The sequence below is a fragment of the Myotis daubentonii genome, chromosome 8, assembly GCF_963259705.1.
Source record: "Myotis daubentonii chromosome 8, mMyoDau2.1, whole genome shotgun sequence".
Classification (NCBI taxonomy): Eukaryota; Metazoa; Chordata; class Mammalia; order Chiroptera; family Vespertilionidae; genus Myotis; species Myotis daubentonii.
The window spans coordinates 37078095-37093616 of record NC_081847.1 but is presented as its reverse complement, the minus strand read 5'-3'; the positions used below and the strand labels follow the sequence as shown (position 1 = coordinate 37093616).

General features: G+C 44.2%; 1 protein-coding gene and 1 long non-coding RNA gene across 2 annotated transcripts in view; both read left to right on the top strand.

The window, feature by feature from the left end:
• Positions 1-3354: 3354 nt before the first annotated feature.
• Positions 3355-15522, top strand: part of EDEM2 (ER degradation enhancing alpha-mannosidase like protein 2) — a 33841-nt gene continuing 21673 nt past the window's right edge. The window contains exons 1-4 of the mRNA XM_059705976.1: positions 3355-3549; positions 3770-3880; positions 6208-6247; positions 10123-10228. Of these exons, the coding sequence (XP_059561959.1) occupies positions 3443-3549; positions 3770-3880; positions 6208-6247; positions 10123-10228 (364 nt within the window). The 5' untranslated portion in view covers positions 3355-3442. The remainder of the gene's footprint in view (positions 3550-3769; positions 3881-6207; positions 6248-10122; positions 10229-15522) is intronic.
• LOC132239549 (uncharacterized) lies at positions 10799-11487 on the top strand. The gene is made up of 2 exons (XR_009454074.1): positions 10799-11094; positions 11144-11487. It is a non-coding gene; the product is annotated as an uncharacterized LOC132239549 (long non-coding RNA).

Sequence of the window (15522 nt, the reverse complement as noted above, 5' to 3'; positions counted from 1 at the left end):
AGATGTCAAGGGCGGGGGGAAGGAGACATGTGTAATACTCTTTGTAATACTTTAAGAAATAAAACAAAATTTTTTTTTAAAAAAGAAGAGTTTCCAGCCCTAACCGGTTTGGCTCAGTGGATAGAGCATCAGCCTATGGACTCAAGGGTCCCAGGTTCGATTCCGGTCAAGGGCATGTACCTTGGTTGCGGGCACATCCCCAGAAGGGAGTGTGCAGGAGGCAGCTGATCCATGTTTCTCTCTCATCGATGTTTCTAACTCTCTATCCCTCTCCCTTCCCCTCTGTAAAAAAATCAATAAAATATATTTTTAAAAAAAGAGTTTCCAAAAACACCCTAATATTTTTTTAGTACCTATTCTGCCAGGCACTATGACAAACACTACACATGCAATAGCTAACTAACTAAATCCTCATAATACCATTAGGTAGATAATAGTATTATTCCTATTTATTACAAATAGGAATGAGCCTCCGAAGAAAAACTGGTGGGGCCACACTCCTAATAGGTGATGGAGCTATTATTCTGTTGTAATGTACCCCGCGAATCACACAAGGACGCCTCAAGAAGTTGAATTAAGGAGTCACATTTATTTTGAAGCTGGGACTATGAGGGGGCTATGCTCTCCAAATCTCATAGTGCTAAGATGGCCACAACACCAGATTTATATAGGCAAAAATCACAAAGGTATTGATTACATCTCGGGCTTTGGAATGAGGAACCTGGTTTGCAAAAAAGCAGTTTGTTACAGAAGCTAGATTGAGCCGATTCGTTATCTACAAAGATTAATTATAGTTTCGGGTCTTGGGACCACTGAGTCGACAGGAACACATTATCTGGACCCATTGGGTCAATTTAGAGTAATTGGGCAGTCCTGGTTTCCAGGCGCAGAGGAATGTGTTTTCTAAAACCAGTATGACCACAACCAATGGGGTATTCAAATTACAATCGATAGGGTATTTAATCGAATGGGATGATTCATGTAATTCAGAAAATCAAAATAACTTTTCTATTATTTTAGCAAGCAAATAATGATAGAAGCCAAGTCAGAAGGATTAAAATATTAAACATTTACCCAAACATGGTTGCTACCATGCTTCAATTCCAACTCAGGTCTGCTCAAATTTAAAGCCCACACTTTTAATACTGTACTGCACTACCTTAAGCTCTCTGGGTTAAGTCAGGGTTTTAATTCTCATATCAACTGATGGCATTTAGGGATATTTTCAAGGATGCTTGACCAAAGGACATTTGTCTGCATTCCAGCTCAAGGAACTGAGCTGCCACTTCCATCTGACCTTTTCACCAAAGAGGGAGGATGGACAATCCTAGTGTTAGCGGTGGAAAAACAGGTGTTAGGTCCTTTGGAGTCAGACCCAACCTTGGTTCAGCAACCTAGGTACTTGAGTTCTGGCTAAGAAAGAATTCATAGCCAAGACTCAAACTGTAAAAGAAAGTTTATTTAGAATGTCACAGAAGTAGAGAGAGTTGTAGAAGAAATGGATTCAGGAAACAAATTGGGAGGGGGGGGGAAGAGCATATGGAAGGGGGGGAAAGGGGAGGGAGGAGAAGAGGGTGGGGAAAGACATGCTCCATAGAGAAAGAGCAGGGTCCTCAGTTCTGTGGGCTTTTATCTGGAAGTCACAGGGGAGGATCTCAATAAAATATTCATCAGCTTTCCCAGTGTCTCCTGAGGGTGTGGTCTTCACTAATTGGTTGGTCCCCAGGGGGTCATTAATCATTGCAGCTGGTCCTGATGTCAGCCACTATGTTGCTTTGCCTTGTTTTGCTACTCCTAAGGGCCTGGGGCTGAAACACAGCCAAGGCCTAGAAGTCATTTCCAGGCGTTAATGCTTAAGGGAGTGGTCTGCAAGGGCTTGTAGTTTTGCCTGTTGCTAGGCAACTGAGGCTCTCTGCCCTGGTGACCCTCAGCATCTGGCCTATCAGTTCCTGCTCTGCTCATACCTAACTGCCTGTGAGTTCAAGGACCTCAGAGGTTCATTTGTTCAAACCTCTCATTTTATTTTATTTTAAATATATTTTCATTGACTTTTTACAGAGAGGAAGGGATAGGGATAGAGAGTTAGAAACATTGATGAGAGAGAAACATTGATCAGCTGCCTCCTGCACACTCCCCACTGGGTATGTGCCTGCAACCAAGGTACATGCCTTTGACCGGAATTGAACGTGGGACCCTACAGTCCACAGGCCAATGCTCTATTCACTGAGCCAAACTGGCCAGGGCTCAACCCTCTCATTTTATAGATGAGGAAGCTGGGTCTGGGGAGGGAGAGGCAATGTTCAAGGTCACACTTAGAGGCTTTGCATGGACTTGAAGTTAGAATTGAAGTCCAGGTCTCATTTCAAATCCAGGGTTGATTTTACTGCACATCACAGTGCTCAAAGTCATAAGTGTTGCTATAGTCTAAAAGGATGACCAAACTCTGGGAACTTGCAAGAAGGAAAATGGAAAAATGTGCTCCAAACCTTCTGAACGCTATAGTGCTCCAGGGTCTCATTCTCACCTGGGATACTCTACAGGGCTGCAGCCACTGAGATGGTCCAGTGGATTGGATGGGAAAACTTCTGCACTGGGCTGGAGACGGAAGAGACCATTAGAATGTAACCACATCCCAAATGGCAGGGGAGAGAGCCCTGGCCGGCTGGCTCAGTTGGTTGGAGTGTCATCCCATACACCAAAAGGTTGCTGGTTTGATTTCCGGTCAGTGCACATGCCTACATTGTGGGTTGGATCTTGGGTCCGGGCACATACAGGAGGCAACCGATGGTTGTTTCTCTCTCACATCCATCTCTTTCTCTCTCTTTCATCAATTAACATTCTCAGCTGAGAATTAAAAAAATAACAACAATCCAAAATTCATGAATTTTTAGAAATGATAAGATTTCTGGAAATCTCGAGAGTGGCAGCTTTGGACAAATAAATGGAAGTAAGTTGTACCTTACACAACGAGCAGGGAACTAGTCTGGGAAACTCAGTATGCCTAATGGTAAAGGCTGAACATTCTTCATCCATCTTTATATATAAATACATACACTCAACAAATGTTGAGTCCCTGCCTTCATGTTTAATAAGGTGATTTTTAAAAATGATAATCTATTTAAGTGCTCCATACAGTCTTAGTACACAATAAGTGCTCAATAAATGCTGTTACTAAAACATTAATTAATTGCAGTAGCTGTAATAGCCACTGTCTTTAAGACACGTGGACCTGCGTCCCAGACTATATATATATTTCAGGATGCTCTTTGCCTCGGTTCCGCTACCAGTTGCATTCTGGGGCTTGTAGTTCGGAAGTGAGTGACTGAGTCATCAGCACGCAGGCGCAGTGACGCGGATTCCCGGAAGAACCCCAGAGGCTCGCAGGATGAGCAGATGGTGGTGGCGGCTGCCGCGGCAGCGGTGTTGACAGGACACGAGCTCTATGCCTTTCCGGCTGCTGGCCCCGCTCGGCCTCTTGTGCTTGCTGCTGCCACTGCACCGTGGTGCGCCGGGCCCCGATGGCTCCGCGCCCGACCCCGCCCACTACAGGTGAAGCGGTCAGGCTCCTCGCCCTGACGCAGTCGGGGAATGAAAAGCACCGAGCGGGTTCCTTCCTTGCCCTCTGCCCCACGACCCCCACCCTCATTTGCTCGGAATCCGCCTCTGGGCTCCCGGCAGAATCGGGGTGATTTCCACTTTCCGCCTATTTCTTGTCCTTTCCCCTGCTTGATTTCGTTTTCTGCCCCTTATTTCTCCTAATCCTCACCAGGGAGCGAGTCAAGGCCATGTTCTACCACGCTTACGACAGCTACCTGGAGAATGCATTTCCCTACGACGAGCTGCGACCTCTCACCTGTGACGGACATGACACCTGGGGCAGGTAGTGCGAAGGGGTGGCCGGGGTCTGGCAGTCCGGTTCTAGACGGGTGGGACTCTGGGACTGGTGGCTTGATGGTTTCCTTGCCGGATCCGGAAAAGCTCCTAGCCAGGGCGAGGCCGTGACCTTCCCCCCCTCCCCACCCCCACCCCCATTCAGGCCAGCACCATCCGGATCCACCCAGCCTGGAAACCTGGATCCCGGAGTGGAGTAGCCTGGGTTAGCCTGGTGGGCTGAACCCTTGGACTCCAGCCACAAGAGTAACGGGCGCTGGTCATGGGGGCTTGGGCAGACCTCTGGAGTTGTGGAATACCATGGAAAGGCTCCAGGAAGTAAGAGGACCCAACCCCTTCATTTTATAGGTGGACCAACAAACCAGGAGGAGATGTAACTCTCCCAGCCATGACACTTCCGAGCCTTTGTTGTTGGTGAAACTGAAACACACTTCCCCCATTATCCGCACACACTGACTGCTTCTTGAGATTTCAGCCCAAAATGTCACCGCAGCATCAGCTTCCCTGCGACCCACTCCTTCCAGGTCACTCTCACAAATCACTTATTCTTCTTAGCACTTCTCACTCTCTGATACTATCCCTTTCACCTGGCTGCTAGGTTGTCTTTCTCACGCTAGAATAAAAATCAGAGATGGAATTCTCTGTCTTGTTCCTTTTGAGTAAAGAAATCATTGCATTTAATTGAAGCTGACATTGATGAAACACTGTGCTAAGCATTTTGCCTTTGTCATCTCATTTGATTCTCTTAACACTTATCTCCATTTTACAAATGCGTATGCTAAGGACTGGTCAAGTTAAGTAAAATCAACAAAATTTGTGTTGGTTTTTGTTTTTTAGTTGAAAAAAAAAGTAATACAAGCAAATGGTAAATTCAAGCAGTACAAGATCATATAAATAAAGGAAATAATCTTTCTTGAGTATCCTTCCGTAAATATTTTCAGTTTATATAATCATATAGACATCTTTTAAAATTAACTTTTAAAAACATGTTTTTAAAAAATTTATTTTAGAGAGAGAGGAAGGGAGAGGGAGAGAGGATGGAAACATCAATGATGAGAGAGAATCATTGATCCGCTGCCTCCTGCACACCACTTACTGGGGATGAAGCATGTGCCCTGACTGGGATCGAACCTCAAACCAGGGACCTCTTGGTTCATGGGTCGATACTCAACCGCTGAGCAACATCAGCAGGGCTCAAATTAATTTTTTAAAGGCATAACTTACACATAATAAAATATACCCATTTTAAGTATATAGTAACCATTATCACAATCAACAAGTAGAACATTTCTGAGGTTCTGATATCACAGTCAAGTTATAGAATACCCTAAAAAGTTCTCTTGTGCCCCTTTATAGTTAATCCGCCTACCACCAGCAGCCCAAACAACTAATCTGCTTTCTGTCTATATGTCTCTCTTTTTTTAAAAAAATATATTTTTATTGATTTCAGAGAGGAAGAGAGAGGGAGAGAGAGATAGAAACATCAATGATGAGAGAGTCATTGATTGGCTGACTCCTGCATGTCCCCCCTGGGGATCGAGTCTGCAACCCTGGGCATGTGCCCTGGACTGGAATCGAACCCGGGACCCTTTGGTCCGTAGGCCAATGCTCTATCCACTGAGCCAAACCGGCCAGGCCTATATGTCTCTTTTTGACAATGCAGACATACTAGTAAACATATCACACTGCCTATTCCATAGCTTGTCTTTGTCATTTAACAATGAGAGTACCTTAACATTAGCCAATAGAACTCTTTTTGTTAAAGAACTCGATAACAACCTCTATAGTTTTGTGTTCTTTGAGTGTACTACAGTTTAATCACTTTTCAACTCGTGTGCATTTGGGTTATTTCTAGCTTTTTGCTGTTCTGAACTGACATGAGCATTCTCAGGCATACAGTTCTGTGTACTGAGAGATAAGTTTTTAGGTGTGGAAAAGCCCTTACTCTTAGCTGTAGTCTCATCCTGTCTACCTATGAAGAGAAGAATGCCTGAGAATATAGGCAAGTGTGTAACACGTTAAGTCCCGGCCTGTTTTGTCTTCCGGACGGAAAGTATAGTGTCAGTCACAGGTGACTGACTGGGTGCTTAATGTGTTAACTGCAGTTGGGCTTATATCAGTCCCTTATCCCAGGTGCATTAAATGGATCAGAGGTTCCTGGCAATTTTCACTATGGCTTTACTGTTGTGACTGGAAGTGAGATAGGCAGAGGCATTGCTGTGCCTCATATATTAGGTTTTTGGGTACTGATCTGGGGCAGTCTTGACATGTGGTGTTTGATTTTCTTATTAAGCTGGGATTTCTGTCCTTTCACAGCTTTTCTCTGACTCTAATTGATGCTCTGGATACCTTGCTGGTAAGTGTCTCCTCTATTCCTTTTCCTCTCGGCAGTTTGACTATTGGTAAAAATGAATTCTTCACCTAGGTCAGTGATGGCGAACCTATGACATGCGTGTCAGAGGTGACATGCAAACTCATTTTTTTGGTTGATTTTCCTTTGTTAAATGGCATTTAAATATATAAAATAAATATAAAAAATATAAGTCTTTGTTTTTTTTTTTTTTTTAGTCTTTGTTTTACTATGGTTGCAAATATCAAAAAATTTCTATATGTGACATGGCACCAGAGTTAAGTTTGGGTTTTTCAAAATGCTGACATGCCGAGCTCAAAAGGTTCGCCATCACTGACCTAGGTCTTTTATTTTCAACTCATGATTCTGAACCATCAATTTCTGGTTGCCCTAGATAGTGGAAAATGATGAATTCCGAGTTTACTCAGGCTCATTTATTCAGCACATGTTTGTAGAACACAGAACTATGATAGGCCTGTAGAACTCTTTTTAGTGGGGGATATAGAGACCTTGATGTCCTCCTTATTTTCAGAGGCTTACATTCTGATGGATATGTTCAGTGATAAAAATAATAGCAGTAATTAGTTAGTGTGTTATGTATGTGCTAAGCACTTTACATGTATTATCCTGTTTAATCCTTCCAGCAACCCTTTGAGGTAAGTACCTTTACTCCTTAACCACTGGGAGAGCTGATGCTTAAAGAGATAAAAATGCTTGGCCAGTGTACGTAGCTCTGAAATGGAAGAGCAAGGACCTGAACCCTATTCTGTACGATTCCAGGCCTTAACTGTCATCCTTAAAGAAGGCACAAGAGAGGATTTAACCACTTTCCCCTACTTCTTTTTTTTTTATTTAATATATTTTATTGATTTCTTACAGACAGGAAGGGAGAAGTATAGAGAGTTAGAAACATTGATGAGAGAGAAACATAGATCAGCTGCCTCCTGCACACTCCCTACTGGGGATGTGCCTGCAACCAAGGTACATGCCCTTGACCAGAATCGAACCCGGGACCCTTGAGTCTGTAGGCCGACGCTCTATCCACTGAACCAAACCGGCCAGGGCCACTTTCCCCTATTTCACTATTTCTGGTTCTCTGTTAACACCTTTCATTTTTATAAATTAGTAATATTTACATGATTGTGATTACCTTGTAGATATAATTTAGCTTTTTTTCACCTTAGTGTTAATTTGTATGTACTCCTCCATTTAATGGCCAACTATAGCCAAGTATAGTACTAAGCTCTGAAGTTACAATAGTGAGTTTTTAAAAAAGTATTTTTTTTTTATTGATTTCAAAGAGGAAGAGGAGAAAACAAAAAAATTAAGAACAACAACCAACAATCAAACATAAATAAAGAGGAAGGGAGAGGGAGAAAGAGAGAGAAACATCAATGATGAGAGAGAATCATTGATTGACTGCCTCCTGCACACCCCCCATTGGGGATCGAGCCCGCAAACCCAGAATTGAATCGCGACCTTTTGGTGCATAGGTTGATGCTCAACACTGAGCCACACAGTTGGCCACAGTAGTGAGTTTAAATAGACACAGTGCCTGCTTTCCTGGAGTTTATGATTTTAGTGGGAGGGACAAAGAACAAAAGACTAATCCTAAAGGATGTGTAATTACAAATTGAGGAGAGTGCACTGTGGGAAAGGAACATGGCTCTTTGAGTGGTGATATCTAAAAGAAGTTGACCTAGACTGAGGAGGTCACAGAGGACTTCCCTAAGGTAATGAACTGATACTAAGTTGGGATCTGAAGGAGAAGCAAGTTTTGACTTGGGAAGTGGGGGAGGAAGGAGTATTCCAGGCAGAGAGAACAGCCTGTGCAAAGGCCTTATGGCAAAAGAGAGAGTATGGCAAGTGCAGTGAAATAAAGGAAGGCCAGTGTGTATGAGATGTTGGAAGGAAAAGACAGAAGCAAATGGGGCTGGAGGGATAGATGGGGACCGGCTGAGGTTCACAATGTTAAGGATTTTGATCTTTAGTTTGAGATAATGGAAAGCCACTAAAATTTCTTAAGTGGAGGGCAGGAAATGATGAAATATCTGTTTTGAGCAGATCACTAGCTTCAATGTGGAGAAAGACTCATGTAATCATTCAACAAACATTTCTTGAGTAATTCCTTCAGGGGCCATGTGCAGCACTCTGGGGGAATGTAGGAATGAGTGAGGCTCCTGTCCAGTCAAAGATACTCTCGATGTGGACAGACACAGACGCCTGGAGAGCTGTGTGGATGAAGTTACCGGAGTCTTTTAAAGGAAGAACCGAAGGCTTCCTAGAGAAGGTGGCATTTACTTCTTCATTTAATGGCCAACTGTATGCCAAATGCAGTACTGAGCTCTGGAGTTACAATAGTGAGGTGTTTTTTTTTTTTAATATATTTTTATTGATTTCAGAGAGGAAGGAGAGGGAAAGAGAGAGATAGAAACATCAATGATGAGAGAGAATCATTGATTGGCTGTCTCCTGCACACCCCCTACTGGGGATCGGAATTGGGCCCACAACCCAGGCATGTGCTCTTGACTGGAATCGAACCTGGGACCCTTCAGTCTGCAGGCCAAGGATCTATCCATTGAATCAAACCAACTAGGGCAGTGAGGTTTTTTTTAAATGCATATTTTTATTGATTTCAGAGAGGAAGGGAGAGGGAGAGAGAGATACAAACGTCAATGATGAGAGAGAATTATTGATTGGCTACCTCCTGCACCCCCCCCCCCCCCCCCCCCAGGGATCGAGCTTACAACCTGAGCATATGCCCTGACTGCGAATTGAACAGTGACCTCCTGGTTCCTAGATTGACGCTCAACCACCAAGCCACACTGGCTGGGTCTCCCTTTTTGTTAGGAAAACAGAAGCTTTCCTAGAAGTACCCTCAGTGGTCTTATCAAGGCTCCGAATTGGCTGGGTAACACAATCACCTCTAGCAGCTAGAGTCTAAGACAGCAAGTATCTGGATTTCCAGCCTCTATGGTGGGAGGCTAAAAGGGAATGATTGTTGAGCCAACCAACCTGCAGTATTTTGTACAAGCATGAATGTGAAGAAAAGGTTAAAAACAACAGACATTCACTGGCAAATAGCAAACTAAGATGTCCTTAATGTGCTCTATAGTCTATATTGTTTTTATACGGTTTTACATTGTTTAAATGGGTATTCTTGAATTGGTACCCAAGAATTTACCTAGCCCTAGCCAGTTTGGCTCAGTGGATTGAGCGTCGGCCTGCAAACTGAAGGGTCCCGGGTTCGATTCCAGTCAAGGGCACATGCCCAGGTTGTGGGTTCATTCCCTAGTGGGGGGGGTGTAGGAGGCAGATTCTCTCTCATTGATGTTTCTATCTCCCTTTCCCTTCCTCTCTGAAATCAATAAAAATAAATTAAAAAAAAAAGGATTTACCTAGCCAGTCTCTTGATGTTGGGTCTTTGTGAATTTTAGCTCTCAGTGTTTTCTTCACCTGTCATCAGTCCTAGAACAGAAACTGCAGGCCTTAAGTTGAATAAGTGAGGGCCACTCTGGCATAGGATCCCAGACTCTTTCTTTTTGTTAATCCTCCCTCACATGAGGATATTTTCCCATTGATTTTTAGAGAGAGTGGAAGGGAGAGGGAGAGACAGAGAGAGAGAAACATCCATGCAAGAAAGACACATCAATTGGTTGCCTCCTGCACACGCCCTGACTAGGGCTGGGGACCTGGGGATCGGGTCTGCAACTGAGGTAGATGCCCTTGACTGGAATCGAACCCGAGACCCCTTAGTCTCCAGGTTGAGGCTCTAGCTATTGAGCCAAACCAGTTAGGGCAGATCCTAGACTCTTATTCCAACATTTTCAATGCCTTCAAGCCTGAGATATCTTCATTGTCATGTCTGTCTTTCCTCCTAGATTTTGGGGAATGTCTCAGAATTCCAAAGGGTGGTTGAAGTGCTCCAGGACAACTTGGACTTTGATATTGATGTGAATGCATCTGTGTTTGAAACCAACATCCGAGGTAAGGGCTGCCTTCTATGGCCTTTGGAAGGAAACAGAGTGTGGATTCTTTGCCTCTGTATAAACCAGAAGGTGGTAAATCGGATCTTAATCCTACCAGACCTGAGGCCCTGAACCTAACTCCCCTATACCTGGGCTCCTGAGCATTAAAGAGAAAAAACCAACATGTTATAGAAAAATGTTAGTTACATGCAAACAAATGGTTAGAATAAGATGGAACTTGGAGACATTGTAGAAAATAGGTCTACCTTTCATCTACCTTTTATCTAGCGCCAATATTCCACCTTTGTGTGGAAATTACCGAAAAATCGGTACAGCGGTCTGCTAGGGTTAAGGGCTGGCCCTACCAGGCACTTAGCCCAAACCAGTGACGGACAGCTCTTCTTCCCTCTTGGAGGGTAGGGTGGGAAGGCCTCAGTATTCCTCATCAGTTTCAGACACGAGCAGGGGACAGAGAAAAGAATGGAAAGAAATGTGCCAGGTTTACTCACATGGTTAACATATATTTGGTGCTAGGCATATGTGTGTGTGTGTGTGTGTGTGTGTGTGCACAAAATTTGTGCACATTAAAAGGAAATTAATTAGAGGAAATATTTTAATATTGCTATTTGCCCTTTCTCTATAATAGAAGTGTCAGAGATGAAAGAAAATTAGTAAAATGTATATGAAAATCTCCCTCCTATCAAAGTCTGGGGCATGCTGCAGACCCAGAGTCAAGTTCCTGCCCACCTGCGTGGGCCTCGAAATCGTGCAAGACCGAGACCAGCTACCCCACCCCTGTCAAGCCCTACAAGGCGGGGGGCACAACCTCAGGTCCCCCGGCCCCGGCGTGAGGGTGCGAGGGCATGATGACCATTTGCATAGTAGGTCTTTGGAAGGCAGCTATGCTCACCACTATACCACCAACGCCTTCTAGGTCTTTATTATATAGGATATAGTCATGAGCAAGAAAGATGTAATCCTTTGTTGCTTTCTTGGAGTTTATTATCTAGGAAGCACTACCCATATCTGTGATGATGGAAATGTTTTGTCTCTATGTTGTCCAGTGCAGTAGCCATGAGCCACATGTGGCTATTGAACATTTGAAATGTGCCTACTGCAACTGAAGAGCTGAATCTTTAATTTAATTTTAATGAATTTAAATTTCAATAGTGACACCTGGTTAATGATTACTGTATTATACAGCGCAAGTCTCAAGTATTAAGTTCCAAACCTGGTGGTCCATCATAACCACTGGGGACCTTTAAAAAGTTCAGATGTCTTGGCTCCACTTTAAACCAATGAATTGTGATCTCTGGGTTGAGTCCTAGAATCAATTATTGAGCAGGTTTCCAATGACTCTTATGAAGCTAGCACAGTCCTTATTTCCAGTGAACTTCTGGACCTCCAGTGGCTCAACAGCTGTCACCTCTGGATGGCAGTTATGTTTTTTGTCCCTTATTGTGCTCATCTTTATTTTGGATGTTTTTTTTTACAATGAAAAAAAAATAGAAAGGTGATAAATAAATTTATTAAAAGATCAGGTTGCAGAGGGACAGCATGATATAAAATCCTGATTTAGGAATCAGTCCTGAGGCCATATTCATTTCTGTATCACACAATTCTGAGCCTGATTTGTCATCTGGAAATTAAGGTTGTCCTTATACCTTTGTTTCAGACATGAATATAATTATACCAGCTTTTTTTTGCTTGGCATTTGCCCTACATGTTTTTCTACCCTCTTACTTTCGATCTTTCTGTTTTTATTATTAGCTATATCTTTTGTATATTATCTTATATAATAAAAGGGTAATATGCAAATTGATCCTAACAGCAGAACTACCAGGAATGACCAGTTGCTATGATGCGCACTGATCACCAGGGGACAGACGCTCAACACAGAAGCTGCCCCTTGGTGGTCAGTGCCCTCCCACAGGGGGAGTGCCACTCAGCCACAAGCTGGGCTGATGGTTGCGAGTGCAGAGGCAGTGGCAGGAGCCTCTCCTGCCTCCTGGGCAGTGCTAAGGATGTCTGACCGCCAGCTTAGGCCTGATCCTCAGGGGAGTGGGCCTAAGCTGGCAGGTGGACATCCCCTGAGGGCTCCCGGACTGCGAGAGGGCACAGGCCAGGCTGAGGGACAACCCCCCAAGTGCACAAATTTTCATGCACTGGGCCTCTAGTGTATTATATTTTGTTTATCCATTCTGAGAGTCTCTTAACTGAAATGTTTAATCCATTTATATTTATAATAATTACTGATATATTTACATTCATTTCTGTAGTATTAATTTTGTGCTATTTGTCATTTTCCTTTTACTAATTTAGATATTATGCATGATATCTAGCTTTTAAATAGTTTTTTCTAGAAATTTTAACAAACATAACAAAGTCTAGAGTTAATGAAAATATTTATTCTCCTTCTAAGTAATATAAAACCTGACTCTGAGGATATCCTGACCTGTATGCTATAGTCATGTATTTTAGTTCTTTGAAGCCTTCCATACATTATTGTTATTCTATACAGTTAAAGTGTAGATTTATTAATATATTTACCACTTTTCTTCCTATCTTTCTTTGTTATGCTTCAGACCTTACCTCTGTGACCCTTTCCTTCCATATGAAGTACTTTCTTTAGAATGTCCTTTAGTGTACGTGTATTCCCTTTTTTTTATTATTATGAACATATTTTTATTAATTTCAAAGAGGAAGGGAAAGAGAGATAGAAACATTAATGATGAGAGAAAATCATCGATTGGCTGCCTCCTGCATGCCCTGCCCTGGGAATCGAGCCCGTAGCCTGGCTATGTGCCCTGACCAGGAATTGAACCGTGACCTCCTGGTTCATAGGTCGATGCTCAACCACTGAGCTACAGCAGCTGGGCGTGTGGGTGTATTCTTGGAAAACTTTCTCAGCTTTTGTTTGTACAGCGATGTCTTTCTCACTGCATTTGTTTGGCCTTTGGAGGTATTTTTGTAGGACGTATGGTTCTAGGTTGATAGTTATATTCTGTTAGCACCTTGAAGAAAATTTTGTCTTCTGGTTTCATTGCCATTGTTAAAAAGTAATTTTCCAATCTAATTATTATGTCATTATAGATAACTGGTTTTATTTATGCTGGCAGCCCCTTTTAAATTTTATTATGGGAATTTTCAAACATACATAAAAGTTGAGAAAATAGTATAATGAACTAGATGTACTCGTCCTTGAGCTTTAACAATCATGTTTACGTGGACTCTGACTGCTTTTGAGATATTTTTTTTCCTTTGGTGTTCTGTAATTTTACTGTGATATGTATAAATGTAGATTTCTTGTGGGGGGTTTGTTTGTTAATATTTTTTCATTGATTTTTTTTTAGAGAGAGTGGAAGGGAGGGAGAGAGACAGAGCAACAAACATCGATGTGAGAGAGACCCATCAATTGGTTGCCTTCCGCACACACCCCTGAGCAGGGTCAGGTATTGAACCTGCAACTGATATACATGCCCTTGACTGTAATCGAACTCTGGATTCTTCAGTCCAAGGGCCAACACTCTATCCACTGAGCTAAACCAGCTAGGGCTCTTTAAAAAAAAAAAAATTATATATATATATATATATATATCTGTATTGATTTCAGAGAGAGGAAGTTAGAGGGAGAGAGATACTAGTAGAAACATCAGTGATGAGAGAGAATCATTGATCAGCTGCCTCCTGCACACCCTCCACTGGGGATTGAGTCTGCAACCTGGGCATGTGCCCTGATGGGGGAATCAACCATGACCTCCTGGTTCATAGGTGCCACACTGGCCGAGCAATGTGGATTTCTTTTTATTATCTTGCTTGAGATTCCTGGATCTGAGAATTGGTGTCATTCATTAATTTTATAAAGTTCGTAACTATTTTTCTCCTCAAAGATTGTCTCTCTTCTCTTTTTCGAACTCCAACCAGATATATATACCTTCTTACTGTATCCTCTAAATCCCTTCTGTACTTTTTAAAAGTCATTTTGTCTCTTCATGTTGCTTTTTGGATAATTTTTGTGAGTTTGTCTTTAAGTCCACTAATTCTTCAGATATATCATATCTGCTATTAAACCTATCTATGTGATTTTAAACTTCAATTATTATGTTTTTTCATTTTTAGGAATTCTACTTAGTTCTTTTATAAATAGGACTAGAGGCCCGGTGCACAAAAATTTGTGCACTCTGGGGGGAGGGGGGTCCCTCAGCCCAGCCTGTGCGCTCTCGCAGTCTGGGACCCCTCGGGAGATAACGACCTGCTGGCTTAGGCCTGCTCCCGGGTGGCAGAGGGCAGGCCCAATCCCTAGGTGCAGCCCCTGGTCGGGCTCAGAGCAGGGCCGATTGGGGAGTTGGGGCGCCGCCCCCTGTCATGCACAGAGCAGGGAGATTGGGAGGTTGTGATGCCACCCTCAGTCACGCTCAGGGTAGGGCCGATTTGGGGGTTGGGGCACCGTCCCCTGTCACACTCAAGGCAGGGTCGATGGGGAGGTTGCGGCGCCACCCTTGGTCACGCACAGAGCAGGGCCAATCAGGGGGTTGAGGCACTGCCCCCTGTCACTCACAGAGCAGGGCCCATCAGGGGGGTTGGGGCACTGCCCCCTGTCACACCCAGAGCAGGGCCCATCAGGGGGTTGGGGGCACCGCCCTCTATCACCCACAGAGCAGGGCCGATCAGGGGGTTGGGGCGCCGCCACTCTCACACTCAGGGCAGGGCCGATGTGGAGGTTATGGCTCTACCCCGTCACACACAGAGCAGGGCCCGTGGGGGGGGGGGGGCGGTTGGGGAGCTCCCCCCTATCAGGCACAGAGCAGGGCTGATCAGGGGGTTGGGGTGCCTTCCCCTATCACGAACAGAGCAGGGTGGATAGGGAGGTTGTGGCCCCGCCCCCTGTCACACACAGAGCCGCAGGGCCATCAGGGGGTTTGGGCACTGCCCCCTGTCACACTTATCCCGGTGCCGGGAGGCCTCATGGCTCTGCTGATCCCGGTGCTGGGAGGCATATTACCCTTTTACTATATAGGGTAGAGGCCTGGTGCATGGGTGGGGCCGGCTGGTTTGCCCTGAAGGGTGTCCTGGATCAGGGTGGGGGTCCCCACTGGGGTGCCTGGCCAGCCTGTGTGAGGGGATGATGGCTGTTTGCAGCTGGTCACACATCTGTCAGGGTGGGGGTCCCCACTGGGGTGCCTGGCCAGTCTGGGTGAGGGGCTGAGGGCTGTTTTCAGGCTGGGGGTGACTGAAGCTCCCAACTGCTCCTTTTTTCTTTTTTTTTTTTTATTCTGGGCCAGCTTTAGCTCTGAGGCTTGGCTCCAGCTCTTA